General features: G+C 46.6%; 1 protein-coding gene across 2 annotated transcripts in view; it reads left to right on the plus strand.

Annotated features, from left to right (window-relative positions):
- Positions 1–816, plus strand: part of dcn (decorin) — a 70,223-nt gene extending 69,407 nt beyond the window's left edge. For both annotated transcript variants that reach the window (XM_072269434.1, XM_072269435.1), the window contains exon 8: positions 20–816. In XM_072269434.1, coding sequence (XP_072125535.1) covers positions 20–214 — 195 coding nt within the window. In that variant the 3' untranslated portion in view covers positions 215–816. The remainder of the gene's footprint in view (positions 1–19) is intronic.
- Positions 817–10,678: the final 9,862 nt, after the last annotated feature.

Raw genomic sequence — 10,678 nt, forward strand, 5'->3', positions numbered from 1 at the left:
TTCCACTTTTCCCCCACAGGTGGTTTACCTCCACAACAACCTGATTATGAGTGTGCACGTTAACGACTTCTGTGGTCAGGATTACTACGCCAAGAAGAACCTGTACTCAGGGATTAGCCTCTTCAACAACCCTGTCCCTTACTGGGAGATCCAGCCAATCACGTTCCGCTGTGCCACGAATCGAGCGGCCATCCAGCTCGGCAACTTCAAGTAAAGGTTGCCCCAGGCCTCCCCAGACCCCGTCATCTGCGAGAAGAAAATGCCCCCAGAAACGCTGAATATCTCTCGCATGATGCCTTTGAAAACAAAAGTCCCGAGAACGATCATTAGATTCAACCCTGGCTTAATCCCAAAAGGCAGCTGCTACTAAAACAACCTCCATTATTCTCAGATAGTTCTAGAAACTTGCACCTCCTCACTCTTTGTCCTCTTGCCTGTCAGCGTACTCTACCGCGCACGGGCATGTCTCTGTCACGCGGTCCGATTGCGGTCCACCACCAGCGAGTAATTTATTGTCCACTGTGGTGACTATCTGGCAGTCAGACGCTGTACGTCATGGTTCCTCTTTACCGTCCCAGGACAATGAGCCATTTCATCATCCTTGGAAGCATAACTTCAGCAAACTTGTAACAGAACCCCGTTAGACTTCCTTCTGTCCTTGTTTCACAGTGAGAGTCTTTGCGCATGCTGGAAAGGGGGAGGTGAGCACGGGTTTTGACTGTCAATTTTCTTTTTGTAAACTCTCTGTATCATAAACAGCATGTCGGTGCTTATGCATCCAAAGTGATACCAAGACTAAATATATTTTAAGCTCCAGGCTCTTTTGTTCATTTATTTTAAAATGGAGGTGGGTTCTTACACCACAGCTTGACTTTATATTCCTTGTGTAGGCAGCAGGGCACTCTGCTAGTCTGTACAACGAGCAAGTCTGTAAGGAGTTTGTACATTCTCTCCGTGATCGTGTGGGTTTCCTCAGCGTGCTCCAGTTTCCTCCCACAGTTCAAGGACGTATCGGTTGTTAGGTCAATTGGTCATTGTAAATTGTCCTGTGAGCAGGCTAGGGTTAAGTCGGGGGTTGCTGAGGTGCATGGCTTTAAGGGACACAAGGACCTCTTCCACTCTTTATCTCGATAAATAAATAAACAAAATGAGGTATATTGGCTTCTCGCAAACTCGTCTTCCACCGGCATATTGGCAGGAGTTGGAGACAAGAGTGAGGCTGAGGCTCAGCGTAAAGGGATGTCCCTTTAAAACTGAGATGGGAAGCAATTGCTTTAGCCAGGGAGCAGTGAATCTGTGAATTCACTGGGTTGTGGAGCCCAAGTTATTTAAGGCAGAGACCCATAGGTTCTTGATTGGTATAAAATTACTACGAATTACAAAATAAATATAGTCTATAAAAAGTAATAACAGGGTAGAGCTCATGAACCATTAATACTTCTGTTTAATGGAGGGGAAGAAGCTGTTCCTAAATCACTGAGTTTGGGTCTTCAGACTCCTGTACCTCCTCCCCAATGGTGGTAATGAAAAGAGGGCATGCCCAGACAGTGGGGACCTCGATGGTGGATGCCACTTTCCACTCGTTGATGGTGAGAAGGGCTGTGCCCGTACTGGAACAGGTTGAGTGTACAACCCGATGTAGCCTCTTGCCATCTTGTGCACTGGAGTCTCTGCACCGGGCTGTGATGTAACCAGTCACGATGCTCTCCAACTCTGCATCTACAGACATTTGCAAGTGTCTTCTGTGATGTACTGGAGCCTCCAGGGAGGGAGGGGTTTAAAAAATCAGCCATGATTTAATGGCAGAGGAGACTTGAGGGGCTGAATGGCCTAGTTTTGTTCCTGTGTCTTACTGTCTTACAGTGAGTCCACAGAATGTACCTTCCCAAGTATTTTGACACAGTACAAAAGTCCTTTGGGTAAATCACAACAAATAAATGTATTAAATCACAGCCATGTAAGTAACATACACCAACTAACTCACTTGTTTGCAAGCACGGTAACTGAAGTGTTGACCTTGTCCTTACAATTTGAGGTGAATGTGTCTGTGTTCGAGAACATTAGAGAAACCAACTCCATCAAAGGTGCATTAAACCACAGGACCTCTTCAGCTATTGTCATTCCAGTTCATGACTGGTTCAGACAAGAGCCAAGAGGTAAAATTGCAGCTATATAGGACCCTGGTCAGACCCCACTTGGAGTGCTGTGCTCAGTTCTGGTCGCCTCACTACAGGAAGGATGTAGAAACCATCAAAGGGTGCAGAGGAGATTTACAAGGATGTTGCCTGAATTGGGGAGCATGCCTTATGAGAATAGGTTGAGTGAACTCGGCCTTTTCTCCTTAGAGCGACGAAGGATGAGAGGTGACCTGATAGAGATGATGAGAGGCATTGATTGTGTGGATAGTCAAAGGCCTTTTCCCAGGGCTGAAACAGCTAACATGAGAGGGCACAGTTTTAAGGTGCTTGGAAGTAGGTACAGAGGAGATGTCAGGGTAAGTTTTTTCACACAGAGAGTGGTGAGTGCGTAGAATGGGCTGCCGGCGGTGGTAGTGCAGGTAGATATTATAGGGTCTTTTAAGAGACTCCTAGACAGGTACGTGGAGCTCAGAAAAATAGAGGGCTATGGGTAACCCTAGGTAATTTTTAAAGTAAGTACATGTTCAGCACAGCATTTTGGGCCAAAGGGCCTGTATTGTGCTGTAGGTTTTCTATGTTTCTAAGATAGGAGGCGGCATTGGTTATAATTGGGAAGTCTCTGGCGGATACAGTCACAGATTACTTCCACCAATTGGAAAAAGTCATGGGTAGGCAAGGGCTCATTGTTTTAAACAAAATAAACTTTATTCATAATAAATATTTCTAAGAATAAGCCACGCAGTGGATTTTCATTCTCACATTCACAGTCAGTGTTAAGTAGTGTTCCTCCTGTATTACATTCCCTCAGACCAATAGGTGTGTTGCAAGAACACAGGTAACAGTGGAACACGGTGAGGAGGTGTTAGAGACACTGGTAACAATGCGAGAGAAAGGAGCAGAGAGGCTGGTCTGTCAGTCGCCCTTCTCTCCCTTGACCAAGAGAAGGCGTTTGACTGGGTGAGCCATGAGTACCTTTTTGGGACTCTACAAGCGCTTGGTCTTGGCCACATTTTGACCGTTGTACACTGCTGCGGAGTGTCTTGTTAAGGTTAATGGGTCCTTGACAGCGCCCTTGTGCTTTGGGAAGGGGGTGCGTCAGGGGTACCCCTTGTCTGTTTGCATGGAACCATTCCTGTGCCTTCTTTGCAAGAGGTTATTGGGTTTGGTTCTACACAAACCTGACTTGGAGCTCGTCCTTTAGGCTTATGCCAATGACATACCCTTCTTGGTCACCATGCCAATTGACTTGCAGACGATGTGAGACTGCCAGCGGATCCTTTCGGCCGCGTCCTCTGCAAGAATTAACTGGTTGAAGAGCGCGGGCCTCTCGGTGAGGTCAGTGGCAGGTGGACTCCCGACCGGAGGGGTTGAGGCCCTTTGCGCGGAGCAGCAGGCACCTCCTCTACTTGGGGGCCTACCTGAGCTCAGTGGAGGAGGCCTGGCCAGCGAACTGGTGGGATTTGGAGACAAAGTCTCTGTCTGGCTGGGACGCTGGTCGGAACCCCTTCGTGCAATCTCGTACCGGAGAGGGCTTTTGTTATAAATCAGCTGGTCGGACCTCCTTCGTGTAATCTCATACCAGAGGAGGGCTTTAGTTATAAATCAGCTGGTCGCCTGCTGATTACTATAGTCCCACCCACTGCTTTGTCTCCAGGACCCAGAAGAGGCTGGTGGACTACTTCTGGGGCGATAGGAGGCATTGAGTCTCTGCAGCGGTCCGAGTCTTCCGATTGTGGAGGGCGGTCAGTCCTTGGTGTGTGTACACCCAGTGGTGGCTCTCTGCCTCGGGACCCTGCAGAGGCACCCAGTGACCACCCTCTAAGATGGCATGCGCTGGTGACGCACTATCTCCACCGGGGACACGATCTGCAGGAGGGCACGTGGCATCTAGCGGACACATCAGCCGCGCTGCTTTCAGAATCAGAAACAGGTTTATTATCACCGGCATGTGACGTGAAATTTGTTAGCTTAGCAGCAGCAATTCAATGCAATACCTAATCTACCATAGAGAGAAAAAATTAATAATAAATAAAATAAAACATAATAATAAACAAGTAAATCAATTACGTATATTGAATAGATTATTAAAAATGTGCAAAAACAGAAATACTGTAGATTAGAAGAAGTGAGGTTGTGTCCAAAGCTTCAAAGTCCAGTTAGGAATCGGATGGCAGAGGGGAAGAAGCTGTTCTTGAATCGCTGAGTGTGTGCCTTCAGGCTTCTGTACCTCCTGCCTGATGGTAGCAGTGAGAAAACGGCATGCCCGGGTGCTGGAGGTCTTTAATAATGGACGCTGCCTTTTGAGACACTGTTTCTTTGAGGGAACGGCCTCGCTTTTATTGAGAGCTGCTGAGGGTATGGGGTCTAGTCTTGTCCAGACAGGGTACTCCTGGCCGGTGGGGAGATGGAAGAGACACTGGTAACTGGTGCTCCAGCTAGGAGGAGGACTGGTTCCCATCCTACCATGGTGGGTGTTAAGGGGGCTCAGAGAAGTGGAGAGGTTCTGGCTGCACCACCACCTGATGGGCCATAAGTGTTCGTTGGACCCAGGCCCCGGGATACCACGCAGGCAGGGGTCCACACGGTATGTGTTGTCTCACGGGGATGCCCACTGCACCCTTCCGTGACGCTCTAAACCGTTTCTTGTGCGGGCTGCTCCTGCATACCTTTCACTTCCTTGCCTTCGCCTGCCGACCAGACTCGCTTTGGCTTCTGTTTTACTGTCTGGCAGTGAAGGAGGTTTCCAGTGGAAATCTCTTTATGCAGGGGTCCTTTGCCCGTACACAAGGGACCTGGGGTGGGAGGTGTTGCACAGGGCAGTACCGTGCAACAGATTCATTGACACCCCATCCCCTGTCCATTCTGTGTCCGGATGAGTCAGTGTACCACGCTGATGTGGAGTGTGAGGGGTTGCAGCCTCTGTTTGAGTATCTGAAGGGGCTGCTGCTCAGGTTGAATTTCAGCCCCACACTCCTCATATACGGGCACCCAGTGCGGTAGAGGATGGGTTGGGAGGAGGATTTCCTGGTGGGCTTGCTCCTGGGCCTGGCCAAAATGGCCATTCACGGGTCTAGGCGGAAAGGCAAGGGCCGATTGCCTGCCCCTCTTCCGGGGATACGTCGTGCCCTGCTGAATTTGGAGAGGGAGCTTGAGGTCACAATGGGTACAGTGGGGGATCTCTGGGCCCGGTGCCCCCCCTCCCAGGGAATTGACGGCTTTATAGACAGCAATCATGTTTAAGTTTGAATTTATTCACTGTCTTGTAAAAACTTGGTGTATTTGTTTTGTAAATAAACTTTCACAGTTTTGTTAAAAAAAAGAAAAGAAAGGAGCAGAGGCTGTTGTAGGTCGACTCATTACAGGAAGGATGTGGAAGCTTTAGAGAAGGTGCAGAAGGGATTATCCAGGAACCTGCCTGGGTTAGAGAGTATCAGCTAGAAGGAGAGTTTGGACAAACTTGAGTTGTTTTCTCTGCAGCAGCAAAGGCTGAAGGAAGAGCTGACAGAATTCTTTAAAATTAGGGTGGGCAGAATCTGATCTCTCTGGGAGAAAATGTCAAATACTAGAGGTCATGTATTTAAGGTCAGAGGGTGAAAGGCTAAAAGAGATGTGTAGGCAAGTTACTTTGTACAAGGCGGTAGATGCCTGGAGCGGGCTGCCGGTGTCGTGGTGGAAGCAGATTAAATAAGGGTTTTTAAGAGGCTCTCGAATGGCGATGTGAATGTGTAGAGAATGAAAGGGTACGCATCATGTGCAGTTTAGCTTGGTATGTGTTTGGCACAGATATTGTGGGCTGAAGAGCATATTCCTGTTCTGTCCTATATAGGGATAAGTCTGGAGAGGATGGAAGGGATTGCAAAGGAAGGGGAGATTGAAGGGAGATGGAGGCAAGAGATAGCATATGCTGGACTCCAGAGTGAAGATTAAAAATATCTTAAAGATTAGTTTAATTTGTCGCATGTACTGTACATTGAAACATACAGAGAAATTATTCTTTGCATCTGATGCACTATTAATTACTCCAAAAGACTGGAAGTAGAGTAAATACTGAAAGGCTTTTATTAACAGTAAAATGGATCCATGTCCATGCTGTATGTCTGTCCTGGACTGTGAGAGGAGCAGTGACACAATCGCCTTTATTCAGGGGACTGTGGGAGGAGCTGCAGGAGCAGTCAGCAGAGGGGCGTGTTCAGGCATGTCCAGACAGGTAACCCAGTTACAACCTTATACATGGTTTACCACAGCATCAATGACCAACACAGTCTGAGCATGTGCTGGGGGCAGCCCGCAAGTCTCTTCATGCTTCCAGCAGCAACGTAGTACGGCTACAACTCACTAAACCTGTATGTACATAAAGCGTGGGTGGAAATTGGAGAGAAAAGAAGGTGTCCCTGTTTCACAGCGAGAAGGGAGACATAACAAAACAACTTGCCGACTTATGGTGTTAAGAGCTGTTGTGTCGCTTTTTCCGAGCTCTGTGCCCAAGGAACTCGGGTCTCTGGGCACACAGCCAGCCCGCTGCTTTCAATCTTCCATCTCCCACAACACACCAATTTCCTGCAGAGGCGTTGAACTCGAGTCCACCCACTTCCAGAGCCACAAAATCCCAGAACCCTGAAGGCGTACTAGTCTTCTAGGCCGCATCCTTGGTATATCGAATAGCGGCCAGTTGTGAGACCCTCAGAGCATGTCCCATTCCCGCAAAGAACTGAAGTCAACGTGTAACTCAAAGGAACCCTGAAATGGAAAAATAGAGATATTAAAGATGGGAATAGAGCTGTTTCTGAAGATGCAAGTGAAGGAGTTGCTGTTAGACACCATTGTCTCCTCGGCTCCTAAGGGTGGTTTGAGTATCTCAGAAACTGCTGATCATCTGGGATTTTCACACACAACGTTCCCTAGAGTTTACAGAGAATGGTGCAAAAAGCAAAAAAAAACATGCAGAGAACGGCAGTTCTGTGGGCAAAAACGCCTTGTTAATGAGAGAGGTCAGCGGTAGCTGTCTTCTCGAGCAGGAGCATGAGAAGAGAGCTACCTTTTCACTTGGGCTGGAACTCAAGAATAAAAGGGCAGCGCTTCATGGCAGTTTTTCGGAGTTGGACTTTGACCAATCATGTGACCAATGATTGTGAGCAATCACTGAGCAGGATTCATTCAAAAGGGCAAATAAAAATAAGACAGGAGCAGGCAGAGCAGATGTCCTAGGAGTGGCCATTGTGAATAGGCCAATGTTGGAGTGGATTTGGCAAAATCAGGCTTGGGTGAGGTACGTATCCAGTAAGTTTCATTCTTTCTCCTATATTCTTCAATCCTCGTCTGTTAGGGCACAGTTAGTGCAGTGACAATAACTCTAGGGGCAGTGTTTTGTACTATGTGTGATATGTAGGAAATCTCCAGCCTCCCAGATAACTCCACCTGCACCAGGTGCATCGAGTTGGATCTCCTCAGAGAATGTATTAAGGTACTGGAGCTGCACCTCAGATGGTAGATAACAGCTACAGGGAGGTAGTCACCCCTAGGTTGCAGGAGCCAGGTAACTGGGTGACTGTCAGGAGAAGGAAGGGAAATGGGCAGTCAGTGCAGAGTACCCCTGTGGCTGCTCCCCTCAGTAATAAGTATATCTCTTCTGTTACATGTGAGGGAGATGACCTGCCCCAGGGGATCTGTAGTAACCAGGTCCCTAGCACTGATTCTGGTGCTATGACTCAGAAGAGCAGAGAGGTGAAGAGGCCAGCAGTGGTGACAGGAGGTTCTGTAGTCAGAGGAACAGAGACGAGATTCTGCGGACGCGATAGAAACACCCGGATGGTATCGGATGGTATGTACCTCCTTGGTGCCAGGATCAGGGATGTCTCGGATTGTTTCCACGGCTTTCTCAAGTTAGGGAGTGATCAGCCAGAAGTGTTGGTGCATTTTGGCACCAATGACATAGGTAGACAGGGTGAGGAGTCCTGAAGAGAGATTTTAGGGAGCTAGGTAGAAGGTTGAGGAAAAGGACCTCCAGGATAGTAATCTCTGGATTGCTGCCTGTGGCACGTGCCAATGAGGGTAAGAATAGGACGATTTGGCAGGTTAATGCATGGCTGAGGAACTGGTGCAGGGGCCAGGGGTTCAGATTTATAGATCATTGGGATCCCTACTGGGGAAGGTACGACCTATATAAGAGGGACATGTTACACCTGAACCTGAAGGGGACCGATATCCTTGTGGGCAGGCTTTCTAAGGAGAGTTTAAACTAATTTGGAGGGGGAGGAGGGTGGGAACTGGAGTGATAGGACTGCGGGTGAGGCAGTTGGTTTACAAATAGAGTCACTGTGTACTGAGATTGCTAGCAAGGACAGGCTGGTGATAGGGCAAAATTGCAGTCAACAGGATGAGTTGCAATGTAAAAGGCGGACAAAATCAGAAAAGGTGAATACAGGACTGAAGGTGTTATATTTGAATGCACACAGTACATTGAATAAGGTAGATGAACTTGTAGCACAGTTACAGATTGGCAGGTATGAAGTTGTTGTCATCACTGAATCATGGCTGAAAGAAGATTATAGCTGCAAGCTTAATGTCCAGGAAACACATTGTATCAAAAGGACAGGCAGGAAGGCAGAGGGGATGGGGTGGCTCTGATAGTAAAAAATGAAATAAAATCATTAGAAAGAGGTGACATAGGATCAAAAGGAGTTGAATCATTGTGGATAGAGCTAAGGAACTGCAAGGGTATGAAGACGCTGAATGGAAGCTATATACAGTAGTAATATTGTGGTCTACAAATTACAATGGGAGATGGAAAATGCATATCAAATGGGCAATGTTAGGATAGTCATGGGGGATTTCAATATGCAGGTAGATTGGGAAAATCATGTCAGTATTGGATCCCAGGAGGGGGAGTTTCTAGAATGCCTATGAGATATATTTTTGGAGCAGCTCATGGTTGAGCCCACTAGGGGATCAGCTATTCTAGATTGGGTGTTGTGCAATGAACTGGAATTGATAAGAGAGCGTGAGGTAAAGGAAGCCCTTTGGGGATGTGATCATAATATGATAGAATGCACCCTGAAATTTGAGAAGGAGAAGCTAAAGTCAGATGTATCAGTATTACAGTGGACTAAAGTGAATTGTAGAGGCGTGAGAGAGGAGATGGCCAAATTAAATTGGAAAAGAGTACTAGCAGGGATGATGGCAGAGCAGTAATGGCTGGAGTTACTGGGAGCAATTAGGAAGGTGCAGGATAGGTACATCCCAAAGGGGAAGAAGTATTCTAAAGGCAGGATTTTGCAACCGTGGCTGACAAGAGAACTTAAAGCCAAAGAAAGGGCATCTAATAGAGAAAAAATATTGGAAATTTAGAGTATTGGGAAGCTTTAAAAAACCTACAGAAGACAACTAAAAAAATCATAAAGAAGGAAAAGATGGAATATGTAAGTAAGCAAGTCAATAATATTCAAGAGGACACCAAAAGTTTCTTCAGATATATAAAGTGTGAAAGACAGGAAAGATTGGACTACTGGATAATGATGCTCTAGAGGTAATGATGGGGACGAGGAAATGGCAGATGAATTGAATAAAAATTTTGCACCTGTCTTCACTGTGGAAGACATTAGTAGTACGCCAGAAGTTTGAGAGTGTCAGGGGACAGGAGTGTGTGAGGTTGTCATTATTAGGGAGAAGGTTTTCGGGAAACTGAAAAGTCTGAAGGTAGATCAGCCATCTGGGCCAGATGGTCGACACACCAGGGTTCTGAAAGAGGTGGGTGAAGAGATTGTGGAGGCATTAGAAGTGATCTTTGAAGAATCAATTGATTCTGGCATGGTTCCAGTAGAGTGGAAAATTGCAAATGTCACTCGACTCTTCAAGAAAGGAGAGAGACAGAAGGAAACTATAGGTCAGTTAGTCTGATCTCAGTCATTTGGAAGATGTTAGAGTCAATTGTTAAGGTTGTGGTTTCGGGATACTTGGAGCCACATAATAGAGGTCAGCATGGTTTCATTAAGGGAAAATCTTGCATGAAGAATCAATTGGAATTCTTTGAAAAAAATGTCAAGCAGGGCAGACAAAGGAGAATCAGTTGATGTTGTGTACTTGGATTTTCAGAAGACCTTTGACAATTTAACACATATGACGCTAAACAAATTAAGACCCCATGGTATTACAAGGAAGATACTAGCATGGATAGAGCATTGGCTGATTGGCAGGAGGCAAAGATTGGGAATAAAGGGAACCTTTTCTGGTTGGCTGCTACTGAGTAGTTATGTTCCACAGGGGTCTGTGTTGGGACTGCTTCTTTCTATGTTATATGCCAATGATTTGAATGATGGATTTGAAGACTTTGTGGCCAAGTTTGCAAACTATACAAAGATAGGTGGAGGAACAGGTAGTTCTGAGGAAGTAGAGAGGCTACAGAAGGACTTTGATAGTGTTGGGAAGTGTATGGTGGTGCACTTTAGTATAAGAAATAAAAGGATAGAAGATTTTCTAAATGAAGAGAAAAATCAAAAATCGGAGGTGCAAAGGGACGTGGAAGTTCTCACGAAAAATTCCCTAAA

The sequence above is a fragment of the Mobula birostris genome, chromosome 9 (assembly GCF_030028105.1).
Source record: "Mobula birostris isolate sMobBir1 chromosome 9, sMobBir1.hap1, whole genome shotgun sequence".
In the NCBI taxonomy this organism is placed as follows: Eukaryota; Metazoa; Chordata; class Chondrichthyes; order Myliobatiformes; family Myliobatidae; genus Mobula; species Mobula birostris.